Source organism: Podarcis raffonei, chromosome 4 (genome assembly GCF_027172205.1).
Source record: "Podarcis raffonei isolate rPodRaf1 chromosome 4, rPodRaf1.pri, whole genome shotgun sequence".
In the NCBI taxonomy this organism is placed as follows: domain Eukaryota; kingdom Metazoa; phylum Chordata; class Lepidosauria; order Squamata; family Lacertidae; genus Podarcis; species Podarcis raffonei.
The window spans coordinates 23,941,743-23,969,005 of NC_070605.1; the positions used below are offsets into that span (position 1 = coordinate 23,941,743).

General features: G+C 44.8%; 2 protein-coding genes across 8 annotated transcripts in view; both read right to left on the bottom strand.

The window, feature by feature from the left end:
- Positions 1 to 928: 928 nt before the first annotated feature.
- On the bottom strand, positions 929 to 14,254 carry POGLUT3 (protein O-glucosyltransferase 3). 3 transcript variants are annotated; one of them, XM_053385787.1, is made up of 8 exons: positions 13,931 to 14,254; positions 10,196 to 10,393; positions 8,909 to 9,192; positions 6,938 to 7,154; positions 5,426 to 5,622; positions 3,326 to 3,520; positions 1,694 to 1,798; positions 929 to 1,098 (listed from the first exon to the last, which is right to left on the bottom strand). In XM_053385787.1, exons 1-8 carry the CDS (start codon positions 14,169 to 14,171, stop codon positions 973 to 975), a joined length of 1,563 nt encoding a protein of 520 aa, XP_053241762.1. In that variant the 5' UTR covers positions 14,172 to 14,254; the 3' UTR covers positions 929 to 972. The 3 variants fall into 3 exon arrangements, with proteins under 3 accessions (XP_053241762.1, XP_053241760.1, XP_053241761.1); XM_053385785.1 differs by lacking the exon at positions 3,326 to 3,520 and having other exon boundaries at positions 13,931 to 14,253; XM_053385786.1 differs by lacking the exons at positions 1,694 to 1,798; positions 3,326 to 3,520 and having other exon boundaries at positions 13,931 to 14,253.
- A 5,657-nt stretch (positions 14,255 to 19,911) lies between these two features.
- EXPH5 (exophilin 5) overlaps positions 19,912 to 27,263 on the bottom strand; it is a 54,478-nt gene continuing 47,126 nt past the window's right edge. For all 5 annotated transcript variants that reach the window (XM_053385779.1, XM_053385778.1, XM_053385780.1 and 2 more), the window contains one exon: positions 19,912 to 25,883. In XM_053385779.1, the coding sequence (XP_053241754.1) occupies positions 21,292 to 25,883 (4,592 nt within the window). In that variant the 3' untranslated portion in view covers positions 19,912 to 21,291. The remainder of the gene's footprint in view (positions 25,884 to 27,263) is intronic.

The window sequence follows — 27,263 nt, forward strand, 5'->3', positions numbered from 1 at the left end:
CAAGCCCTGCTATGTGGCATCCTTTAATTTGGGACTGAACCTATGACCTTTTTACATGCAAAGCCGCCGATTCAGATGGGAATTGAGACTCAGGGTTAGTAGCTGCTTACAGAATTGGTAGCTGAAGTGATATTTGAACGAGAGAGTTATTCTGTTTTTACATGGGGAAATGTAGTACACCCCTCCACACGCACAAATGCACCTGGTAATGCTGCCCTAGCCTTCCTTTGAGAGGAAGGGTGGTATCTAAACCCAACAAATAATTAACAAAACAGCCCATAATTCTACCACTTCATTCTATACAATGTGCAGAACTGCTCTTAAAAGAGTTTTAGTCATTAAACAGCAGGATCCGATTTAGACAAGGAATATGAAGAAACAGACCAATTTCTCCCCATCGTTAATAAAAAGTAAGCATCTATGCCAAGGCAGCTGGTAAAGTCGCTAAGGGAGGGTGTGTGAACTGCGGAGACCCTGTTCATAATCACACTCTAGGTGTAAACTCGCTAATCTAGGGTGCCCTCAAGCCTTAGTTGTATTACACAGTAAATAACACTGACCTGCCTTAACTGGCTGCTGTGAGGATAAAGGAGACAAATTATGTGGAGTGCTTTGAAAGTGATCTAGAAAACTAGCCCCATAAACACTTCATGCAAGTGAAGGATACAGTCTGAGAGCTTTCCTTACCATTATATATTCTCTGTTCAGATTTTTTAAAGGCACACATGGCAACTTGTAGAGGAAACAGAGAGCGAAGGAAGGTATCCAAGACAACACTCCAACACACACTTAGCGAAAAGCAACCCCCATCAAACTGAATGGTGCTTACTTCTGAACAGACGCTGTAGGACTGAATTGTGAATATGTCTCCATGTACAAGCTAGTTCCAGATTCCACAGTGTTAAATGTGATTTTAGGTCCTGCCTCATTCTTGCAACAGGCTATATATTTGATCTCATTTGGCAGGGTTACTTATAACTCTTCCTTTGAAGGCTTTTTCCTGTGGCAGCTGCAGACTGAAGTCCTGTCATCCGGCTGAGGTACAAATTCCATCCCATCCCGTATTTCAGGTCTACCAGCTTGGCGTTCAGCATATTTCTGAAAAACGTAAAACAGGTTGGAAAGAAACTGAAACAACAGCAGACTATTCAAAACAAAAACATCTCTCCCTTTCACAACCCTGGTCATTTCCAGCATGTTTACCCTGTTTATTGAGCTTAAACGTTTGTGGGGACATTATACAACATCACTCCTTAACGAGTTTTCATTCCGATTTATTTATTTTTTGCAGGCAGTTTATACTATGTTTTGTCAAGCAAAGGTTATCCTGCACTTTCCGAAGCATTTTCTTATCACTTTCCCTACTGCAAGAAGTCCCCCAAAATTCCTGGAAGTGGATTTCTTGTGCTGCAAGAGGGTCAAATCCACTTTAATTGTACAACTTAAATTTAGCGAGAGAAATGATTGTGCGATTACACATGTGTGGCTGGCTCCTCAACCACCTCTCAGGAAAGATATGTGGCCTGTCCCTGGTTTAAACTATGGTTAGTGAGGCAGGAGCAAACCATGGTTCCAGATCCTGGTTTGCTGTGAAACCAGACCATTTTAAAACCACCATGGTCAAGTTTCATGAGAAAGAGAGTGGACTGCATGGTTCGGGATAGCATAAGCATAGACTGAAATCTGGACTAACCTGGAACACTTTGAAATAGTAGCAATAAAACCGATGAGGCTGCAATAGTTCTCTTGCAGCTGCCTGCCCTTCCTTGGCAATTTTTCTGACTTCTTCATCATTTTCCTAAGGATTAGAAACAAACTGCGTTCAAGCATCAATACTTGGCCAGGAGAAGCAGCTGTTGTAGTAACTACTGTATTGTAACTGTCTATCCTATCCTATCCTATCCTATCCTATCCTATCCTATTCTATCCTATCCTATCCTAAGCCACCTTGAGAACTTCCGTTAGTAAGGTAGGATATAAATACCCCATAAGAATAAAATAATAGAGCGACTAAGGAGTCTTATGTGATTGTGTTCAGCAAGAAGGGGCACTCAGATTTTCAGCAGCTGCAGAAATGCTAAGCTATGGGCAGCTACTGTATTGTACAAGCCTACACAAAGAAAGAACCTCCAAAGTTAATTCCAGTCTTTTCATACTTTTACCCACACTTTATCCAAAGCTTTAATGATATTATCCTCCCCCAAGCAGCAGTAGCAGCCTGGCACAGTTAGAGAGAGGGATTTCTTAATTTCAGGAAAGCTACCCTTATTGCCCAAGCAACAGCTAAGTGTACAGACAGGTTTGACATCTCTCACACGGATTTGGTTACTCAGAACACAGAGCAGTAATTGTCTTCTTCCACCCATATAATCATTACGCATTTATGTGCCGCGGAGCTGAAGAATAGACCCATCCCTGTTAATACAAGGAAATGCGGCTTAGATTGAAGATACAGAAGAACACAATTGCGAATTTGTACTTTGCAGTTCTGGGGCTATGTTTCAAAGTTCCTAGTGTTTTCCTCCCTCTTCTCCAGATTAGAACTTTTGGAAGGTTGGTATTTTTTAAACAACTACACTTGTCTCTTCATCTATTAAGTTCTCAGTTCCAACCTAAACCACAAGGAGTCTGAACACACTCCACCGTGGGCTGGCAGTTACAACTTGCCAGCTGTGGCTTGTGATTCCAACATAGGGAGGTTTTCAAAGCTATGAGAACCAAACTATAACTTCTGCTGGACGCTGATCCTATCACATCCGGAGAAGCTGAAAGGTGCTGAGCTTAGGTGCTGATGCAAATGGGCTACTATTAAAATGAGGATGCATTTTAAATTGTATTTTAACCCATATTTTAAATTGGTTTCCTCCCCTTTTTCCCCTATTATGTTTTTCTTGTAATTTTACTGGTGTTAGCCGCCCTGAGCCCAGCTCTGGCCAGGGTATAAATAAAAAATTATTATTATTGTTGTTGTTGTTATTCCTATAAGGAGAGCAGGAGCATGGCTTATCTATCCTCATGTTTTCTTTAAAACAGACTACAGCTGGGAAATGGTGCTGCAATTTATAATACAGTGGTACCTCAGGTTAAGTATTTAATTCGTTCCAGAGGTCTGTTCTTAACCTGAAACTGTTCTTAACCTGAAGCACCATTTTAGCTAATGGGGCCTCCTGCTGCTGCTGTGCCACTGGAGCCCAATTTCTGTTCTTAACCTGAAGCACTATTTCTGGGTTAGCGGAGTCTGTAACCTGAAGCTTATGTAACCTGAAGCGTATGTAACCTGAGGTACCACTGTACCCAGTTTTTCTTCTGCGGCAAGGATGATTACCTTGGCCCATTTTATTCTTTCCAGCAAGTCTTCCAGGTTTCTTTTAACAGGAATGTAGTGGGTCCACGGCGCCAGCTCCTTATAGAAGTACTCATAGTACTGCGAAGCCTGCTTGATCACAAGGCTGTCCCCCAGCATGAGGTAGGGAAACCTGTAGGCTGCAACTGTGCCATCTATACTCACTTGGTATTTGTACTGAGGGGAGAGGAGGAGGAAAGCAGCATGAGCCAAGCATGCATTGGGATCAAGCACTGCACCCTTGGCTAAGTTAAATCGTTTCACAGTTTGGGTAACAGCAAAAAACCCTATCTGTTTTCTGGTCACCTTTCAGCCTGAGGCTGCAATCCGAAGTACCTGATAGGAAACTCCAGCCATGTCCAAGGGGGTTTTGTGAGCTCTCCTTCAAACCACAGCAAGCAACCCATCGGATAAGCCCTACCTAAAACTCTGGGGGTCTGCGGGATCAGCTGCTGATGCAACATGAGTAAAATGACAACCAGAACTTGACATCAAAGGAGACCCAGTACAGTGGTACCTCGGGTTACATACGCTTCAGGTTACAGACTCTGCTAACCCAGAAATAGTACCTTGGGTTAAGAACATTGCTTCAGGATGAGAACAGAAATCGCGCGGCAGCAGTGGAAGGCTCCACTAGCTAAAGTGGTGTTTCAGGTTAAGAACGGACCTCCAGAACGAATTAAGCACTTAACCCGAGGTACCACTGTATATGGAAGGAAGTGCTTGGGGTTGTGTGGGTCGGACCCTGGGTGGAAAGAGAAACTGCAGCTTGGTACTAAAAGCACATCCTTTTCATGCACAAGGTGAACAGTTCAGTGCCCGCCATCTTCAGTTAAAAGTGTCAGGTAGAAGGCAATAGGAAAGACCTCTGTTTAAGATCCTGGAGGGCTATTCCCTGCCAGAATAGACTACACTGGTACCTTGGGTTAAGTACTTAATTTGTTCCTGAGGTCCGTACTTAACCTGAAACTGTTCTTAACCTGAAGCACCACTTTAGCTAATGGGGCCTCCTGCTGATGCCGCGTCGCCGGAGCACAATTTCTGTTCTCATCCTGAAGCAAAGTTCTTAACCTGAAGTACTATTTCTGGGTTAGCGGAGTCTGTAACCCAAAGCGTATGTAACCTGAACTGTATGTAACCTGAGGTACCACTGTACACTGTGTTGGGTGTACAAATAAGCCTGAAGTGGTATAAAGGAAACATCTCATGTTTCAAAGGGAACATAAAAGCGCCGCTGCAAGCAGACCAAACGACCATCTAATTCAGCAGCCTGCTTCTAAAGTGACCAACTAGATGTCTATGGAAAGCCCATAAGCAGGACATGAGTGCAATACCTCTCTCCAGCAATTGGTATTCCTAGGCCTACTGACTCTGTGATACCGGAGGCAATATGCTGCCTCCATGACTTATGTCCATTTTGAAACAGAGGCTGCTTCAAAGTCTCCAAAATTCCTACCTCTGCAGCGGTACAGATCGCAACCCACATACGCAATCTCAGGTGTGATGATCACACAGGCATGTATTTTGGATGCACGCAAGCTGGAGGAAATGATAGGCAATGGGTATACACTCGCAGTAAAACACACAAGTAGGGCTGGGGGCTTCACCCCTATCATTCTGCCCGGACACTGAGGTCCAGCGCCGAGGGCCTTCTGGCGGTTCCCTCATTGCGAGAAGCAAAGCTACAGGGAACCAGGCAGAGGGCCTTCTTGGTAGTGGCACCCGCCCTGTGGAACACCCTCCCATCAGATGTCAAAGAGATAAACAACTACCTGACATTCAGAAGACATCTTAAGGCAGCCCTGTTCAGGGAAGTTTTTAATGTGTGACATCTTAGTGTATTTTTGGTCTTTGTGGGAGCCGCCCAGAGTGGCGGGGAAACCCAGCAAGATGGGCGGGGCATAAATAATAAATTATTATTATTATTAAGTATGCAATATTGCATGTTTAGATGTGGCATTAGTTTCCAGGCAGGATGTTCCTTAACACTGAAACCGGCTCTCAAATCGGAGCTTCAAGGGGAAACGAAAAACAAGGACATTTGTCTGTCTCCTCTCGGTGTTAGCAAGATAGGCAGTATACCTTAAAGAAGTCAAAGAACCCCATCAATGGAGCCTTCCCCAGCTCCGCCTCCTTTTCTCTGAAGAAGAAGTAACCTGTTATTCCAGCATCCAGCAGTTCTGGGTTTTCCTTGGAGAGTTGCACCAGTTGAAGCCGTTCTTCCCGGCTGTCTCGACCTCTGAAAAATCCTTGTTCCGTTTTGTTGTCCCAGGCAGGTCCTGGAATTAACGGGGGATAGAATAAAGGAGGAGGGAGAACAGAAATCTTGCAAGTCCTAATGCAGCCTTTGCCAACCTGGTGCCTTCCAGATGTTTTGGTCTACAACTCCCATCAGCCCCAGCCAGCACACCAAAATGCCCTAAGCAACTTGGGAGGCCTAATATTTGTCCTCCGGAGATTACAATGTGCGAGCAGTATTATTTTTCTTCAACGAGGCAGATTTGCTAAGGACACCCCCACCCCACCCATTATCAATGTTCAAAATACTATTCTTCCTCTGCCACGGGACGCACTATGTCTCTGAATACTGCAGAGTGGATTTGATTCAAATCAAATCGATTTAAATCACGATTTAAATCACTAGTCAGTAAGACTTGATTTAAATCATTTTTTTATAGAAAGACTCATTCTTGCTGGCATAGAATGAAGGTTTCATTTTTGGAATAATAAATTTTCAGAGTAGTTTTTACAGTTATATCAAAAATTACTGATTTGGTTATACTATTAGAAATACATAGACAGATAATTATGAAATTATTGCGAGGTTTAATAAGTTAACTGTTTATAATTTGGACAACTTTTCTGCTGTACCTTATTGGACGGAGCAAAATAAACATTTCCTTAATAACAATTTGAACAATTTATTTAACTAAAACAATAACATTATAGCATATGTATCCATGTTTGTTAACTGATGTGGTTAAACATTTAAAAAAAAAAACAACTTTGTACACATGAAAAGCTTCAAAACAAATCCTTATTTCCTGATGAATAGCCTTTGGACTATAATGTAACTTAAATAGAAAACTACCTTTAGAAACATTTTTTTCTCCGAAAGCATTTTATTTTAAAAACCCAAATTAATTTTTTTTAAAATCCAATTTAAATTAAAAAAAATCTGATTTAAATTTTTAAAAATCCGATTTATTTTTTTTATAATAATTGATTTTTATCCACTCTGAAATGCCAGATTCTGGGATCACAGGTGTGGGGGATGCTACTGTACACAGGCTCTGCTTTGGGGCTTCAAGTAATAATAATAATAATAATAATAATAATAATAATAATAATAATATATTATTTATACCCCGCCCTTCCGGCTGGGTTTCCCCAGACACTCTGGGCAGCTTCCAACAGAATATTAAAATACAACAACCTATTAAACATTAAAAACGTCCCTAAACAGGGCTGTCTGTTGGCATCTGATTGGCCATGTGAGAACAGAATGCTGGAACAGATGTCCTGATCCAGCAGACACTTCTTACATGCTTATCTCTGTCTGGAAAAAAACCCACACACAGATTCCCATGTTACCTGTGTTTCCTTGAATAGACAGGAGGTCATTTGTGACGCCTCGCAGAGTTTCTAGGGTTGAATGGGTGACATTGTAGGTTGGAAGCACCAGGTCTGCTGAATCCAGAGAGCCACACCAGGAAAGGATAGGCAGGGGGCCAGGGGTGTCGTTTGCTTTCCGATGCTCAACAGGCCAATCCGCAACATTGAGGTAAAATTCCACATCAGGAAGGTGAACCTAAAACAAGCCAAAACACCTTTATAGTATACCTGAAGGAGCGTCTCCATCCCCATCGTTCAGCCCGGACACTGAGGTCCAGCTCCGAGGGCCTTCTGGCGGTTCCTTCACTGCGAGAAGTGAGGTTACAGGGAACCAGGCAGAGGGCCTTCTTGGTGGTGGTGCCCACTCTGTGGAACGCCCTCCCATCAGATGTCAAGGAAATAAACAACTATTTGACTTTTAGAAGACACCTGAAGGCAGCCCCTGTTTAGGGAGGTTTTTAATGTTTGAAGTTTTTCTGTGTTTTTAATATCCTGTTGGAAGCCGCCCAGAGTGGCTGGGGAGGCCTGGCCAGATGGGCAGTGTATAAGTAATAAATCAGTAGTAGTTCATGCTGTCCTACTAGTTGCTTTAGCTTCCACACGATGTAACAATTAACCCAGTGTTATGGATCAACAAGCTGCTATAGATTAAAAAGCCAAATTTGGTGGTCCCCTATAAAAAAATGTTTTAGTCTCTGTATTTTGTCCTACTATTTTCGTTGTTGTTTTGGTTACATCCCACCCCCAAATGTTTCCTCTTTTTTATGAATGAACTTGGAGCATCCGCAGGGTCTCCAGTGGGGACTGGTAATGTCTCCTGCCTGACACTCAAAGAGCTACTGCCTGCCAGTGTAGACAATACTGAACTACACTGACCAATGGGTCTGGCTCAGTAGAAGAGCTCTTCCTATTTTCTTATAGCTGGGCCCCATCTATCCTACCTTGTCCCAATCCAACCAGAGATAGAAAATCCTCGTCTGTGTGATTTGCTGGTTCAGAAACCACAGGCAAAATTGGATGTCCATTTGAGTGAGATACTTTCAATGGAACCTTTGGTTGTGCATTCAAGTGTGAATCCCAATATAGATGGGGAAGCACATTTCGATGCACAGCTGATTTACTCCCCCTCTGCTGATAGGGGCTCCCAACATAGGGCAAACGGTTTATTTGAAGCTGCCAACTTGCATGCTATCACTCAATACACACTGAAAAGCTTGAAAGAGGTGAGCGCACCTGCAAATTTGAGACTTCCTGCACATATCTACTCGGAAGCAAGTCTCACTTGAGAGCCTTGGGATGGATCTAAACACGGGGGAACACCATAAATAAGTCAGAAATTAGATAGTTTTAACAAAAGAAAAAAATCTCTATGGAAAATCACATTTTAAAATTTCCTGCTCTCTGTCGCCATCTGGTGTTGCATGTTTATAGCGCGTCCAAATTGCTTTTTTTTACTAATGTAGCTGAGCACCAGGACTCTGATCAAAGGATGTTGCTGGTGTGCAGACCCCTCTGGTGGATGTCTGTTATATACTGCTGCATTTTGCACACCACACTATGCCATGGCTTAGTGCAACATGGATGAGATGCAGTGTGTCCCAGGCTTGAATGTTCCCCTCTTGCTGCGCAGGTAGGAGGGCAACTTTGGAAGACCGCACTTTCTGTTTTAGTTAACGATGCGGATATGTGGGAGGAGGTGAAGGCAGAATGGGAGTATATGAGGCAAAGGCTTGCAAATGTGCTAAAAAGAACATTGTTTAGTGTCAGGGTGGCTAACCTGTGGTCTTCAGAACTTGCTGAGCTACAATTCCCATCAGCCCCAACCAGCCAAGGCTCAGCAATGATGGGAGTTGTAGTTCAAGAACACCTGTGAGAGCCACAGGTTAGCCATCCTTGCATGATGTGCAAACATGGCCAGTGTGTACTAAGTGAGTATCTGTGGAAATATACCTTCCTCGCCAGTGACAGCAACATTTCATCCGAGAACATTTTGAAGTCTGTATACTTCCCCAAGGACCGGCGATAGATGTGATTGCCGATGACAGTATAATGAACAATGGATCCCATCTTTTGGGCAAACCTTGGTGGAACCTCATCAAACATCCGCTGAAGATCAATGCTAGGAAACACAGCGAAATCCTCAGTAATCTGAGGGTGCTCCGAAGGACAGGAAAGACTTTTCTCCCAAATCTGAGCATCTTCTGGACATTCGCAATATTCATGATAAACTGGACCTGAAGAAGACAGGGGATGACCTTTATAAAATATTCCATGAATTCAAGATGGCCCCTCTGCAAGGTGTTCCATTACATCTACTCTCATAAGCACCAGCATCAGTGTTTTTTACCAGCCTTTACCAACCTTGTGCCTGCCAGCTGTTTTGGAATACAACTCCCATCAGCTCCAGTACAGATAACTTTCTTTTCTTTCAAACCAAGGTTTCCCAAGCTTGAGTGTTCAGCTGTTTTTGGACTACAGTTCCCACCATCCCTGACCATTGGTCCTGCTAGCTAGGGATGGTGGGAGTTGTAGTCCAAAAACAGCTGGAGACCCAAGTTTGGGAAACCCTGGTTTAAACCAATCTTTCTTATCCAGATCTCTGGAATGCAAAAAAGGGAGCCATTTTCAAGAGAACTTATTTTCTTTTGGAGACAGTTTTTTCCATGTATAAGACGCCCCCATGTATAAGATGCCCCATTTAAAAAAAACCCAAATTAAGAAATTAAGCTGTTTAGCTTTTGGGGGCGGGGAGGTCACTTCCACCAATTGCTCACCCGCCTGCCCACCACTGCAGATCACACACCTCGCCGCAGTCGCCAATTGTCTGCCCACTTACTGCCACCTACAGCCCATTTGCCACAGCCACCAATCGCCTGCCCAATCGCTGCTACCACAGCCAATTGCCAGCAGGCTTTGCTGCAGCCACCAATCACCCGCCCAATCGCCACTGCCAATCTCCTACTTGCTGCTGCCATTAATCACGTCCCCCCTCTGCATTCACTATCTGTGTAAAAGACGACACCCAATTTTTGCCTCTTTTTTTTTAGCAAAAAGCATCGTCTTAAACATGGAAAAATACAGTAATTGCCTGCATAAGGTCTGTTAAGTTTTTGAATGACTACACAAACACGGCAGTTCGGTTTTACAGGTGTTCTCCCCGACCCCGCTGATCAACCAAGCAATGCCCAGCGGGTCAGAGCCCTGGAAATTCAGGAGAAAAAAACTAAACCACGTTACCCTTCAGGATATAGGGAGATTCAGCAACATGTGCACCGCCATAAAGAATCTCCACCTTTAAGCCTTCCTTGACACTTCCGTATAACCGATATCGCATGAGAAAGGAGCCATCGTTCCTGTCCAGAAACTTAGGGACATGGATTTGAACGACTTCTTTGGGGGAGATGGGTTTGATTTTCACTTCAAATTGTGCATTTCCTAAAGAAGAAGAAAACAGATATAACTTTAGACATTCTGCATTACTTGCTTTAAGTTAACACCTTGGCTGTGAGGTGTGTCCCCCCACCTGACCTGGCAGGGCCCGGACTGACTCCAGCTACAAAAGTAAAGGCTGCTGAAGAGACTCTTGGGCTAGGGCATTGTTTAAGAGGTTTTGTTGGGGAGGGGTGTTGTTGCTGTTAATTTTTTGTATATTTGTTTTGGATCTAATTGTGATTTATGCGGAAATCGTTCGATTTGATTTGTGTACTTTTTGATGTTTTAATTTATGGTTGAGGACTACTTTTGTTACGTTTGTAATTATGTAATTTTTTCATGCTGTAAGTGGCCTTGAGTATGGTTTTGGCTATAGAAACGTGGCACACAAAATGTATGTATGTATGTATGTATACGATAAGCCCTGCTGAATCAGATCAACAGCGGCTAACCACAATGACTATATTCTACCTGTACTCTCCCCAGTTTTGATTCCAAGCAACTGGTATCCAGAGGCACCTTCTCCGACAATGGAGGGGCAGAACAAAGATATCATGGTTCGAAACCAATGATGAACTTAACTGCTGTGAATTTATGTAATCCCATTCTAAAAGCCATCCAAATTGTTGGCCATCACTACTTCTTGCGGGAGCTAACTATGTGCTGTGTAAAGAAGTACTTTCTTTTGTCTCTCCTGCATCTTCTACCATTCAACTTCAATGGAAGCGCCCGAGTTTTAGTATTACAAGAGGGAAAACTTTTTATATACCGTATATCCCTATTCACTCTCTCAACATCAGGCATAATGTTAGGCACCTCTATCGTATTTTGTGACTCGGAAACTCTCCAATTACAATGCCACTTCAGTAGCAGAATTAATAACCTTGTTTTCATGTCTCTCAGCATTAGCTACTCTTCCTTACGAAAACACAGCCGTGTGCAATTCTTTGATCCCATGCAAGAGCAGGAAAGTCACAGAATTTGATACAGGCTGGCAAATACAGCCACAACCTGTACCCACATCACAAGTGAATCAGCCTTAATGTAAACTGACAATTTAAAAAAGGATGAAAACAGAAGATGCTACCTTAGGCTATACCATCATCTCAACGTAAACAAAGCCAAGTAATACAAACAGAAATAGGAAGAGGAGTTAAGAGCGCTTGCAAGCGAAGCAGTCTGAATCCTGGCACTGTGGACAGAATGAAAGTTGATCAACTACTCAGTCAACTTTATACCTGTGCAAAAGTCTGGCGAGTGTGCCATTTCAGAACAGCGTGCCAACCATGTTGTTCCAATGCCAAGTGCACGAAAGCGTGATCCTGCCTAACGTACACATTTTTTGGTAGTGTACAAAATGAGCCACTCTTCTTACAGCTCACCAGAAATAACCATATCCTCTTGCAGCTTATTTTACGGATGACCTGGCAATATACTCAAACCCTGTTGCAGGCAAGTTGGGCCTGTTTTGCTCCCGCCACTTTGATGATGCACCCTACCTCCTCAGGATGTTGGCAGGCTATTAGCTTGCTTGTCATTTTCACCTTGAACGTCCATTTGAAAGGGTGTGAAAGTATATCACTCTTGCGCAACCACCTTTTCTTGCCTTTAAATTTCTTCTTGCCGTCCTTACTTGCTGGCGCATATATGTCAACTATGACGCCTGCCCTGTGACCTTGAAAATAGCTTTGCCCAGGCCCATGATCCCAAAACAGACTTTGCAGGAAAAGCTTGCTGGCAGAACCAGGGATAAGGAACATACTAGATTGTGGAATAGATCCATCATTCACATACAAAGCTGGGTGTCGGGGAGTCTTTATTTTGAGATTAAAAGGAGGGTAAGGACAACAAATATCTGTGGTCTTTCAAATATCATTGGACTCCCAACTCATGGAACAACATGAGCCTGTTTGAGCCAGACTCTGCGACCATCTCTTTTTTTAACATTTGATTTCCAACAGTTTGCAGGTGGCAATGTTCAGCTTCTTGGTAGTGGCACCCGCCCTGTGGAACGCCCTCCCATCAAATGTCAAGGAAATAAACAACTACCTGACTTTTAGAAGACATCTGAAGGCAGCCCTGTATCGTGAGGTTTTTAATGTTTGATGTTTTTATCGTGTTTTTAATATTCTGTTGGGAGCCGCCCAGAGTGGCTGGGGAAACCCAGCCAGATGGATGGGGTATAAATAATAAAGTATTATTATTACTATTATTATTACCATATGTAGAGCCAGTGTAGCAATTAAGAGTATTAAGCTAGGACTAAGGAGTCCCAAGTTAAAATCTGTATTGAGCCATGGGGCAGTCATTATCTCTCAGACGAGCCTACCTCACAGGGCTGTGGCAAGAGTAAAAGCGGGAGGATTTTTTAAATATCTTGTAGGAAAGACAGAATATAAATGTAAATGTAATAATAAATAAATAAGGGGAGGAAACCTTTCCTAATGAAAGAGTCTAAATCTGGGAATGGGATCATTGCTACCTCTATGCCTATGACCAGCTCTTGCACACAGCTTTTAACATGACTTAACGCTGGACTCAAACTGCACCTATGAAACCTCTGCAATGAATATGATCCAGGAGCAGGCGTCCTCCATCCTGCAACTTTGGCCTACCTTCCACAAGGACAGATGGTGGCGAGGCCCGGGTGTCACGTCAAAAATAACGCACACCCACTGTGTAGATTGAGGGACGAGGGTGGTGCTGTGGGTTAAACCACAGAGCCTAGGGCTTGCCAATCAGAAGGTCGGCGGTTCGAATCCCCGCAACCGGGTGAGCTCCCATTGCTCGGTCCCATCTCCTGCCAACCTAGCAGTTCGAAAGCACGTCAAAGTGCAAGTAGATAAATAGGTACTGCTCCGGCGGGAAGGTAAACGGTGTTTCTGTGTGCTGCTCTGGTTTGCCAGAAGCAGCTTAGTCATGCTGGCCACATGACTCGGAAGCTGTACGCCGGCTCCCTCGGCCAATAAAGCGAGATGAGCGCTGCAACCCCAGAGTCGGCCACGACTGCACCTAATGGTCAGGGGTCCCTTTACCTTTACTTACTGTAGATTAAAAAAATAAAAATTTAGCACAGCACTGGAAAAGGTTCTTCTTGTTCTTCCGGTTGTTTTTTAAATGTGAGCCTGTGCTAAGAATGCCCAGGAAGCTGCCCGACGCCAAACCGGGCTACTAGTCCACCTAGCTCGCTACTGCCCACACTGACCGGCAGCAGCAACTCTCCACGGTTTCGCACAGGGGATCCTAATAACTCCAAACTCTCCATGAAGATGCTCAACCCTTCCGCCCCGCCTGGCCGCCTTCTCCCGCCTCACGAGGGCCTGCCGCCCCTTGTCCTTGACACGTCGGCTGCAAAGCCAGGCGCGGCTTCCGGGGCGCAGCAGGACCCGTCGGGCAGCAGAGAGCCCTCCTGTCAGCCAGACGCCGCGGCGCTGGGCGTCTCCCGTGCGAGGCGGGTCTCCAAACCTCGCTCGGAGGCGCCTTGGCCGGCCCAGAAGGAGACTCAGGAGAAGCTGCTCCGACGCCTGCGCGGCGCAATACCTGGCGGGGAGCGCGTGAAGTTGCGCCCGTCGCTGCCGACCGCCTGCAGCCAGAAATACCGGACGGGGAGGGTGGCCTCGGCCCGCAAGCCGGGCCCCCAAACCAGGCTCCTTTCCGCGCTCACCGCCGGCGGAGGCTCCGCAGCAGCCGCTTCCGAGAAGCTCTGCCGGGAAGCCCACAAGACGGCAGTCCCGAGCAGCAGCGCGGTTTGCAAACAGCCGCGCGCGCCCCTGGGCAGCATTGCCTGGGCCTAAGCGATGGGGGGGGGAGGTCCACTCCGACGCCCCTCCTGGTTCCCCTCCGAAGTTTTTGCAAACTTTGCTGCTTCTTTTTGGGGGGTGGGGGAGAAATATAGAGCGCCTTGATTTGATTGGGACGTTTGATGGCCAATCACGAGGGGCGGCAACATCCTTTTTCCTCTCCAAAGCGCGGCGCCCAGGCAGAAATCCAAATTGGTCCCGGTGGAGCGGAGGAGGGTCTCTATTCTTAGGGGCCAAGTCCCCTTTGGTTCCCCGTTAAAATGTTGGAGGGGGCGGACCCCCCCCAAAAAGGTTGATGGACACTGCCATTCAAGTTGCGTAGGTGCACCCCATCATGTGATCAATTTACAGAGGGGGAAAATACAGCAAAATAATTTACACAGGGCGAAAAATACAGCAAATAGAGGAAGAGGGGTTTGCATTAGCATGCGCAGCTCTGGATCATAGCTGTCAACTTTTCCCTTTTCCTGCGAGGAATCCTATTCGGAATAAGGGAATTTCCCTTTTTAAAAAAGGGAAACGTTGACACCTATGCTCTGGATTGAACTGCTACACTTAAAAAAAATCGCAAAGCCGCTTTTTTATATAACTCGCCGAAATGCCTCACAGTCGTCAACATGGTCTGGTAGTGGAGTCTACCAGAATTCTTCCTCAAATTCGATGATAAGCAAAGCAGAAGGCAGGATGAGGGGAAAAACCGCTGGCTTGGTATTGAAGCCAAGAGCATAGGTATACAGTGGTACCTCGGGTTACATACGCTTCAGGTTACAGACTCCTCTAACCCAGAAATAGTGCTTCAGGTTAAGAACTTTGCTTCAGGATGAGAACAGAAATTGTGCTCTGGCAGCACGGCGGCAGCGGGAGGCCCCATTAGCTAAAGTGGTGCTTCAGGTTAAGAACAGTTTCAGGTTAAGAACGGACCTCCGGAACGAATTAAGTACTTAACCAGAGGTACCACTGTATGTATAAACATAAGCGCACATATAGTATATGAAAAGCCAAGAGCATGGGAGTTGTCATTCAGTGCCAGCAACACTGCTCAATTACATTTTGGTAACTAGTGTGGATGCTGAAACACCTCGACCCTTTAGATTCTCAGGACTTTGAGATTACAGTACAAGTATTGACTGAAGAATAAAACAGCCCATCTTGCTCCTTTTAAGCCAGCCTTGTAAATAAGTCCACAAAAAGTTGCTATTTATTATTATTATTATTATTATTATTATTATTATTATTATTAACCACAGGAGACTGCCTTCTCTAGAGATAGTAAAGGTAAAGGTACCCCTGCCGGTACGGGCCAGTCTTGCCAGACTCTAGGGTTGTGCGCTCATCTCACTCTATAGGCCGGGAGCCAGCGCTGTCCGCAAACACTTCCGGGTCACGTGGCCAGCGTGACAAGCTGCATCTGGCGAGCCAGCGCAGCACATGGAATGCCGTTTACCTTCCCGCTAGTAAGCGGTCCCTATTTATCTACTTGCACCCGGGGGTGCTTTCGAACTGAGATGCCAAGGATTAAACCTGGGACCTTCCGTATTCAAAGCAGTTGCTCTACCACTGAGCTATCTTATGTATGGCTCTTCCACCTTTTTCTGGGGGGTGGCATAAGCGGGAAAGGAGAACCCTGCCCCTTTGCAGCAGCTCACTGCATTTGCATGCTGGCCACAGAGCTGTTCACCCCTCAGCATCCAGCCTCCTTTAGCAGTCTGCATGCAGTTTCCTCCTCATTGATGTGCCAGCAGGCTCCCGCTTAAATGCAAATCGGTTTTGAGCACCAGCTTGATCTTCAGACCTGATTGTGAAGTGTTCCGCATATCCTGCCTTTGGGCACTCCAAGGCAACTAATTATCCCTTGCTCATGTCTGCAGTGCATCAGGCAAGCTGCTCCTGGAAGGCACTGCCAGTTAAAAAGCTGGCAAGGAACAGAATACAACACATTACACCCACCGTTCACTTCAACAAAGGAAGCTCCTGTGCGCTCCCCGTTCCTTCTCCTCAAGAGTGAATGCAGGTCATTTTATTCAGGAGCTCCAGACATGCATGAGTGTCCAACCAACTAGCCTTTTACTTAAGAAGCTGTTTTGCAGCAGGCAAGAATATTTGTCCACCCGGCACAGTACTGCCTCTAAGGTCTCAGGCTGCGCTGCCAATAATCCTTTTAACAGAAGATGCCATTAATGCATGCGGAGTTAGCTAGGATGCAGCTCTTCGCTGAATCTCATCAGGGTAGTGCTGAAAAAGCAAGAGTTATTTGTGTTCAGGCTGTTGAGAGCAGTTTGCCTTACTCTGCAGTTTTCAGTATTTATACTGCAGGGGAGTATTTATGTGTGGCTTGAAACAGGATTTTTGAGATGTATTTAAAAGTTTGTGGGACAGAACTAAAAAGCAGTGTTCTAGAACTGTAAGTCACTTTTGCACGGGGGGGGGGGGATAGACTTTAGACATTTGTGTGAGGCTCAGGAAATGTCTAGTTACATCCCTGCAAGCAGGTGATCAGTAAAGCCAGTCAACGTTAGATTGTACCATTGGGTGAACCGCAGTTTGTTTTCTTAATCCTCCAGACTCTGCCAAACTCCTTTAGGATCAGTCTCAGACCCTTCATGCCCTAATTGCCTGAGCTATTTCCCTCTGGCTACTTTCACCTTGATTTTTTTTTAATCGAATTTTAGATATCTTATACATAAAGCCTTGGAACTACTCTCCTTTTGCTATGTTAACTTGATAAAAAAAATGTGTAAAATGACTTCTTGTGTGACTGGATTCATTTCTCAGCCTGTTTGCTTTCAGTTGTTTTATGCTTTGCTTTACTTTTAGTTACTCCTTAATATTATTTTACAGTAATAACCTACCTTTCTCTAATAAAATTCAGGGCAAGACACGAGTTATCCCCCACCCAAGCTATGTGGTTCATGTTTCCTTCAGGCGCTAGGCCTACTCCACTTGAGACATATCCCACTATTAAAGAGGAAGAAACCATTCACATAGGAATTTCTGTATGCGTATTTGCTACCACTGTTGTGAAAACAGTGTGTGCCTTTGAAAAACAAAACAAAACTGTAGGGCATTAAGAATGGATACAAAAGACATATGAATAAGACAAAATGAACTGTGATTTCAGAAGAAATACACTCCCTTTATTTAAAAATAGTAGTAGTCAATACTAATGGCTTATTTTTAAATCAAAGTTTTTTCTGCATAAAATGAGAGTGGCCAACCTGCATTACAGGAGCCACAAACCGGAAGATCACTAAATCAGGAGCGGGGAATCTGTGGCCTTCCAGCTGTCGCTGTGACTACAACTCCCATCATCCCAGACCAAATGGCAGTGCTTGTTGGTGCTGATGAGAGTGGGGACTCCAATAGCATCTGGGAGCGCCACAGGTTCCCCATCCCTGAATTGATCTAGCTGGGAGCCATTTCTAGATTGTGAGACAGATCCTTGGATTTCCCAACCATCATGGGGCCATTTTGGCAGCTAAAGCGGGCAGCCCGCCTGTCTATCAGGCGAACAGTTTCTCAAACAGGGCTCTTTGGCAGGTGCTGCCAGCCCAGCAGGGCCTGCAAATCCTTTCGGCCGGGAGCTGCATCTTCACCTGCTCCAAGCCTTTAGTCATAATATGACGCCAGGTGAAGAGCAGGTGGACGTGGCTTGGTTGAAACAGCTTCAGAGGCAAAATGGGGATGTCTGCTGGGTGTAATTAAACACGCCAGCTGGAGCTTACCCACTGCCAGAGTCACACTCCTGTCTGCCTTTTTGGTATTGCACTGCTCCTATGTTTGTATGCCGGAGGCAAAACCACATCAAGGTGCACAGGAATATAAGAGGCATATAATACTCTTCATACTCTGGACTTAACTTCAGGCTGAGCTGCTGCCAAAATGACTGGCCACCACTGAGTTATATTCAAGCAAGACGGGATGTTGGGAGGCCTGAAAACACGAGAAAATAGACGTCGATTAAAGGGTTGCAGCTATCTCTCTTGTGCTTCAAAACACACATAAAATTTGCGTATACAGTGGTACCTCAGGTTACATACGCTTCAGGTTACAGACTCCGCTAACCCAGAAATATTACCTCAGGTTAAGAACTTTGCTTCAGGATGAAAACAGAAATCGTGCAGCAGCAGTAGGAGGCCCCATTAGCTAAAGTGGTGCTTCAGGTTAAGAACAGTTTCAGGTTAAGAACGGACCTCCGGAACGAATTAAGTACGTAACTAGAGGTACCACTGTATTGTGCGTTGCACTGCTCATTTCAGTGGAGGCAGCAGATGTGAGAGGTCAAGGCAATATACATACAGCCAGGGCTGGCCCAATATGCTATGGCACCTGAAGTGAGCCACAAAATGGCGCCCCATCCCTTGCTAAGAAAAGACGAGGGAAGATGTACACGAGGAATGAGGGGGGTGGGATAAATACCTACATTGGAAACAAGGGTAGGAGGAGACCACCAGTGTCTCCCACTCACCAAGATGCTGCTGTAGAGGTTGCTGCTACCTCAGCAAGCAGTGGGTGATGCATTTCTTGAAGGCCAGATCTGCTGCCCCTGTGGATGCTGCCACCTGAGGCAGCTGCCTCACCTTGCTTCATGGATGGGCCGGCCCTGGATACAGCGATGACCTACCTTGGTTAAATGAGCAGAGCAAGCCTTGCAGGAAATGCATATTCTGTGTGTGCTTTGGAGCTTGAATTACAGAAGCAAATGGATCAAGTCTAGCACTTTAGCTTTGCTGGCACTCAATAGTCTGCTTGCATGAGCAACGGAACAGCAGAGCAGGGGGACTCTCAGAATTTGGTAGGTCAGCTTCCGTCAGGGATTTCTGAGAAACTGGTCCATTGCCTACCCTGGATGGGGTTGCACTCCTCCTGAAAGAGCAGCTTTGCTTCTGGAGAATGCATTCTGGAGAATGCAGCCTTGTCACTGCAGGCCCAAATAACCTTAGTGGCTAAAAGCACCTTTTATCATCTCTGACTGGTACAGCAGCTACAACCATCCCTAGACCAAGAAAGCTTGGCCACAGTAGTCCGTGCATTGTTTACTTCTGGTCTGGATTACTGCAATGCGCTCAATGTGGGGCTTGACCCTTGTGCTTGACCCAGAAGCTGCTATTAGTGCAGAATACTGCAGCACAACTGCTGACAAGAGAACCTGTCAGCATGTAACATCTCTGCTCAGAGATCCGAACTGTTAGCCTATCCAGACATGTAGAATGTTGACATATATTTAAATCTGGTTCTTAGTTCATGTTAGATTTTAAATACTTTTTGAATGTTTTCAACAGTTGCTTTTAACTGTTTTATGACTGTCAATACCCTCATTTTATTATTTTTGCAAACCACTTTTGATGTTTTGTTACAATCAAGTGGAATAGAAGAATCTTGCAAAATAAATAAATAAAATCACCACTTTTGGAGTGTTTTCTTATTATTTTATTATTTTTGGAGCTTTTTCTGCTTATATAGAAGCTGGTCTGTGGTGTTTCACACTTCTTTGGTGTTACAATGCTCACATGAGTAAACCATGGTGTGCAAGAGAACCAGTGAAGTTAGCATATGGACTGACGTTTACGACAGACTTAAGGGTGCAGTCCTATAATTTTTCTGGGAATAAGTCCCCTGAACTCAGCGGGCCTTACTTCTTAAGTAGACATGCATATAATTGCACTGTATATGAAGATGCATCTGCTTGCATCAGCAACAGTGCAAACCAAAGCCAACATTAAATAAATAAAGAACAAAATTTATCTAAATCAAAGTTATCATTTTCTTTGCATATGTAGCATACTTCAGAAAGATGAGTGAGAATATTAAAAGGGGTTGGGATTTGCTTCCAAATTAATCTCAGAACATTTACAATACTTACAAATATTGTACAAAGCACAAAAAGGAGCACACACAATTTTAGAACCGCTCAATGTAAACACTTGTGCACCAATTATGATACATGCTGAACTTCTTGTCACTTTAGGGTACAAAATGCTATATACATATTAAATTAAGAGTCACATGCCCAATGCACACAGAATATTTCTTGTCAAAATAATTCATATTTAAACAATACAGATATACATCTTGTACTTTAAAATTCTACCAGAACAGTGTATAAACCACTGACGATAAATATGTAGTTCATTCATTATTTCAAGTCATAATTTCAACAGCAATACCACACCAGAAAATAATATTTTAAAGGCACACACTCAACTTGTCTATATACTTTTTTTAACGAAGTATATTCTGTGATTTAAAAATAACCACCTTGGGCACCATTTCTGAAGTGTTCATACTTGCTGTTTAAAACAACAGCAACAACAACACGTAAGGCAAAAATTGGGCAAGTGCACTTTTAAGTCACACTTTTTTTCCATGGGAGAGTTTTTTGCACCAGGATGAGTGGGATTTGACATTCTTTTAACTTTGGCTGGGTCAATGAGTTCTTGGGTAACAATCCACCAAGCAGTGCTCCAATGTTTAAATATATTAAACATTAATTTGCTTGCACAATCTAAAGAAAATATATTCACAACAGATATTAAATACACACATATAAGTTACCCAACTCCTTACTGGAGAAAAAGAGGTAGGATGGATGGAGAAGGAAACATGAATGTACACAGGCCACAGAAACTGTGCCAAGTGCATCCTTGATTCACAGACCACTGATACATCCACCCTCTATATTCTGGGTATTTTCTTGCCATTAAATTCAGCATACAAATTTCCCGCTGCTGAATCTCCATACCTGGAAAAGTTTCACAACTGCTCCATATGCAATTATTAAAGGCACAAAGACCTAATTTGGAGCTGGGAAGAGAGAGCTAATAACCTATTTGAGACCCTTTAGCAACATTTTCATTACTACTACTACTACTACTACTTTACACTGTCATGAGGGATTGAAACTTGGGCACTGCAGAAAAAGCTCTGTGGTTTGTGAGGTGGTCAAGGTAATGTGTGTATTTAGGGTTGGAGATCAAATCAGCACATCTACAGGATCTGACTCAGGCGTTCACACCCAAATATTTTATAAACTACTCAAGGAACAGACAAGCCAGCCTTTTGGTAAAGTTCCCCCACCCCCCCTTCATTGTGCCTCATAGCCCCTCAAAGTTCTGACTCCTTGTCATTCTCATCCAGGTAGTATTCATCATCTGTGGTGGTGCTGGAGTCTGAATCTGAATAATCTGTAGGGTCTTCTCCGTGGACATCAACCGGCTCATTTGGGCGCGAGACTCCCGCTGATGTGTTTTTCTCAGCGGAACCGGAGCTCAGCAACTGGGATCTGTTCAAGGAACAATCCTCTTCCTTCCTCAGAGAACTAGAGTTCTTCAGAAGGCACGGACTCCACAACCGTCCCTCTGTGAGCGACCTCTTTATGTTATCCAAGAAAGCCTGCTGCTGCTCTTTCCCAAAAATGCCAAACTCAATTGATGGGTACAACACACGCCTGGAACCAAAGGTCTTGTAGCTTTCGTTGTCGGTCTCCCAGTTCTCATTTTCATCGCAAGACAACAGTTCAGAGTGGGATTTGAACTTCCGATTGTACCTACTGCCATGGCTTATCAAGTTGCTCCTGGAGGCCAGGCGATCACAGGGCGCCCGAGTATAGGAACTTTCAGAAAAATGCCGTTCGCGTTGAGCTTTGCTGGGATTGAGGACTGGTTCAATGTAGGGTCGGCTTAGCTTTCTCAACCTGTCGGGCTCCTTGATGTTTGGATGGTGGTCATATTCTGTAGGGGAGGTCATCTTTTGCGGCGGACAGATCTTTGAATAACTTTTGTTAAGAATGTTTGAGGTATTATCAGATGAAAGTGGGAAAAGCAAATGCTCGCCGACATTCACAACATCCTTTTCCATTTGCTTTGAATCTGCGAATATAATTTTGGAGGGGACGGAACAACTAATATTTTCCAGCCCATCATCTGTTTGGGAATTACTACTTGTTGTGGACGTACTTCCTTTTGGAAACAAGGCTGTAGGATTCTGCGGGGTCTCGATTCTGGGGCTCTCTCTCTTTTGGTTGCACAAGTTTGTAAAAGGTCTTCTAACCTCATTGGTAAGCAATGGGGGACCCTCGTTCGTTTGAGTTTTCTTACTGTCGGGTTTGTCCAGCACCATGTTGTCGAATTCATCAGCCAGAGGGTTCCTATTCTGGTTCTCGTTTCCTGCATGGAGAAGTGATGGAGGACCATCAGGTGAAATCAACATACTATGAGGGTGGCTGATCTCCAACGGAGCGTTGTTCTGTGAAAAGATGTTACCTATGTGTGGCTTGGGACTTGAGGTTTTCTTGCTGGAAAACTTTCGACTTGTTTTGTACATGGCTGCCAGCTTGTTTTTAATGGAAGGTCTGTTTTTCCTTTTTTCTATGTCGCTAGCTTTATCTTTAGTGGAATCCAAGATAAGCTTATTTTCAGTCTCTGAAGAGTCAGGCAGATCTTGTGCAGTCCCTGCAGCCTGGTCTTTAGAGTTCTCTGCAGAGTTTCTCACCAATCTCTGCGCATTTGTGCAATCTTTGTGTAGCAGAGAATTCCGAAGCATCTCCTTCTGTTTCTTTGCATACTCTAAAGAACTCTGGTTTGGTCGGACTGCTGGATCAGCTGTGGAAGTTGCATCGACTTGTAATGTTTGGTTCTGGAACTTAGAATACACCTTGGCCTCTGAAATGAATGCTTCATCTGTGCTGCTCCCCATGTTTTCACTTCTCGACTGCAATCCATTGCCCTTTTTGGAAATACTAGGGCCTCTATAACACGCCCTTTCTTTGACCTCTACATCTTGTCTAATGTCTGTGGTATTTGATGAGCTGTGGCTTAATGGTGAGTCAACTTTTGACTCTTCCTGCTGTCGAGAGGGAAACTTAAAAATATGCACCTTGCACTGTCTGCTGGTAGTAGTTGCACTAACAGATTCATTCGTGGTTTCACTGGGTTTCGGGTCACCTGAAGGTCCATGTGAGACTACCCTCTTGGAAAATGCAAGGTCTGGCGTTTCTGCTGGAGAGCCTAACACTCCTTCCCTATTATGCAGCATACTTGGAGAAGCACCTGCTCTTTCCGTGACACAGCAATCTTCTTTATTAGCATCATCAGAGGTTTTTGCGTTCTGCGACAAATCAGGTGTGGCAGCCATTTTGCCAGGAGAATCGGCTTTTCCTTCTTTTTCTAAACTGGAAGGAAAAGCCACTCTTCCTAAACCAATGCGGACTTCATATTTCTTCTGCGGAAGCTCAAATTTGCCTTTGGGCGGGGAAGAGTCTGTGCTCTGGTTATCATCTAGAAAGAGGTTGCTCAACGTTCTCGACTGTTTCCGTGGTAAGGTGTAGTAAACCGAAATCAACTCGTGATATTTTACATTATCTTCCTCAATGCTAACTGTAAGTGTGCTGGTAGTTTTGTACTGCTTTAAGGGATTCCCTGCATCAGTTCCCTCACATTCAGAAAGCACAGAAATTTCAGTTTTGTCTGGACTCTGTATGATGGTGCTTCTCCCCTTGGTATTATTAGAACTGACAGATTTGCTAGGCTCTTGGGTTATCAGTGAAGGATTGCCTTTAGCTGGTGAAAGATTACAGGAGACATCTTTCGGTGATGGACTTAAGGAAGAATGGGCTGAATTTAGCAAGAAGCTTTTAGCTCTCTGATTTGGAAATTTCCCCCCCATTCTATTCGATGCAATGGCTTCTAAATTATCTCCCACAGCTCTGTTGTTTTTAAATAAGATTTGCCTTGCAGCAGAAGAGATAGGTTTCTCCGATATAAGACTACCATCAATACTGGCAGATTTTCTAGGTAAAGTGCAATAAGTTACAGGAGATTTGGGAGGGCTGTTACTGGGAGAGCCAGTGACGCTATTGCTAGTTGTGTGTTTAACAAACCTATTGCACTTGTTGAAATTTTCAGTGCAAGAATGTGGCAATTCATCGTCGACAAGCATTTTGGGGCCTCTGCTCAAAGCAGACAAACAAATATTCCCAGGTGTTTTGTTGGGTGTGAGAGCTCCCAAGTTTTCCATAGCACGCCCCTCTCGCTCCAAGAGATGAAGAATGGATGTCCTTGGGTTGTTGGCAGTTAACTGAGGGGGAGTAGTTTGACTGAGATCACTATTTATGGCACAATCACCTTCGTTTCTTCGTCCAGTTCTGTTGTGAATGTTTGATAAATAACTGTTTCCGGTATCTGTTATGGAATCTGACTTTGAACACAGTGAGTGAGGTGGTTTAAGGGATGTGCAGCTTTGTGGGTCAACTGCAGAAGAGTTCTTACAAGGAGGCATCGAAGAATCAGCAGGACTATGTGTGTCCACTGGATCAGAAATTAGTCTTAATGTCGCTTCACTGTCCATTTTGTCCATCCGGTCAGCACCCCTCTCCTCTTCTGCTTTGAAGTTTCTCTTGGTTTCAAAGTGTTTGGCCAAAGCCTTTGACGAAGCTTGACCAGCTCTAACGAAAGGATTTTGTCTTTGCGATGCATATTCCATTTGGCCATTTCGGACAGATAAATCAAGTGCTGGACAGCTCTGCATGCCCTCTGCATATTTTGCAAACGGTTTGTTTCGTATACCTTCCGAACGATCCATGTGCCTCCTGATGTAATCCGATACACGGCTCTGAGCATCCTTCTCACCCATCTTTTTCGCATAGGCGCCTTGCCAATTTCTGGGATTCGGCGGAATCCTTTCCACGTCAGCATCAGGGCCGACAAAGACTTCGTCGTTGTAGTAATGGTGGTCAGTGGGCATAAGAAGCCTCTCCTCTATTCTTCCGGAAGGAAAACTCTTGCGGGGGAGGCTCATCCTGCCATGAAAGGATGGGTATCTATAGCGGGGCTTTGAAGCACTCATTCCCAGCTGATGCAACAAAAAATTCTCCCGGTTGTCAAACCCCAGCGGGTCTGTATGTTTCTCCGCAAAAACGGGATTGCCCATAACCGGCACTGCTCTTCTGTAATTTACTTTTGTTCTGTAAAATTCGTATCTCGTGTCCTTCTGCAGAGAACAAGGGTACGTGTCCTCAAACACTGGGCCAAACTCCATCAACGACTGCGTCCTAAGAAGCCCGTCGGGGTATAGCGGATGCTCTGAAGGCGGCGGTGTATTCCATACAATAGATGACAAGGGAGTCCGCCTGGGATGCTGGCGATAGTTCCTTGGTGCAAAGACTCTGTTGCCGTCCAGAGGGTGCTGCGGGCTTGCTGGGGAAAGCTGGTCCACAGACGTCAAAGATGGGTGCCTTGCAAGGCAAGACAGAGAGTAACTCCTGCCAACCGAATCCCTGGGCGTGAAGTCCTTGTGTCCGAATCCACTGCTGCGTTGTCCCAGAGGGAGATGCAAGCTGCCTTCTGAGGAATGTCCAAGAGAGCGAGTAGAATTCCCTCTCTTCAAGACAGGGGAGCTTCTGCCATAAACATCCCCGTATGTGCCGTCCTTCGCATGCTGCCTTTTTGTATATGTATCACATGGCACCCTCGGCCTGAATAAAGCTTTGTGATCATCGGTGGCTCGCAGCGTCCTTGCCCCATCTGACAAAAACATGCTCCGTTCATTTCTCTGCACCCCTCCAAGGAAACCCGGTCGAGTAAGAGTTGAATAGGGATCGATGTCTGGTGCTCTGGAACCAGAGTCGGCTGGGGTCCTCCTGTTCCCTGCTTCTCCTCGGGATTGTTCCTGCGCCAGCTGGTCATCCAGACTCCCCAGGACTAGGGAGAGAGAGAGAGAGAGAGAGAGAGAAAGAAAGAAAGAGATTGATTAATATATATGAACAAAGTCAACTCGTTACTTGTACCATAACATCCTTGTCAAACACATCCCAGATTATCAGATTATTCTAGATATTCGAAGAAAACTGCAGCTGAACAACAGGCAAAGTTAAATCACACTGAACAAGTATCATTCTGGACAAATCTGGGAATGTTGGAATTGGGAACATGTGTCTTTTATGAAGGGTTACAGCATATAAAATACATTTAAATCTTTGTTCAAAAATCTACACTCATTTAAAGTGTGCTTTCACACTTAATCTTTATCCAATTACAAGTGTTTTGGGTAAAGCTGACCTCCTTTTACTTTCATGCTCCCTAGAAGAGAAGTGGACAACTCGAAGGCTGAAACCGGCCCACCAAACCACAGAAAGTGACCCACCAACTTTATCTCCCAATCTGATCCATGCCCAGCATTGGAGTGGAAGAGCTAAAAACGCTCTCTGACTGTCTGGACTGCTGCTTGTGTGTGTGTGTGTGTGTGTGTGTGTGTGTGTGTGTGCAGCCCTACCCATCTGTCAAAATTGGCCTGCACAGGGTGGCTGGATCTGGATCCCCAATTCTGGGCTAATGAACTATAGCAACAGTACTGTAAATCTCTTAAGAACTGGAGAGATCAGTTGCCCCATCAACAAGCAGTTGTACATTAGCCTCCTTTAACTGGGGTTAAACATTAAATTTGATTCCAGGTCACCCAGGCATTCTACCTGCCAAGAATGCAGCGAGAGCAATTTACAGAGGATCCTTTCGCCCTCAGGGATGCCAAGGATAATAAGCTACTTGTACCCACCTGCACAGCCCAAGTCTAGAGAGCTACGCAGGTTTATTTTCCTGCCTTCTTAACAGACATTAAAAGTCTCTGGTTCGGACGTAACTCTAGGTTAATACTAGCTAGGATCTTTGCACCAAAGCTGGCATGTGTCAGGGACTGGGCAGAGGAGGAGGACTGGTAGAGATCTCCAGCCCAAGAGGCTTTCGGGCAGGAGGAAGATGAGCGCAAGTATGAATGCAAGTTAGTGGTGTTGGCAACGGACAGGACACACCCCAGAAGAAGAAGCAAAGAAGCTGGGAAATAATGGAGGATGAGAAGCAAAAGCAAGCTAGCAGATGCTCTAGTCCTGGGAACAGAGACAGGACTCAGAAGTGGGAGAAACAGTACAGCAGACAGTGGACACTACGTCCCTTGAAAGCCCGGTAGAACTTCCTCCTTCTCCAAGGACCAGGTGACCCCTTCACATCTTGGAGCAGAAGACCAAACAGAGACAGGAAGATTCTGTTGCCGGCCACCGTAGGCAGCAAGGAGGGGTTTGGAAGCTAGCA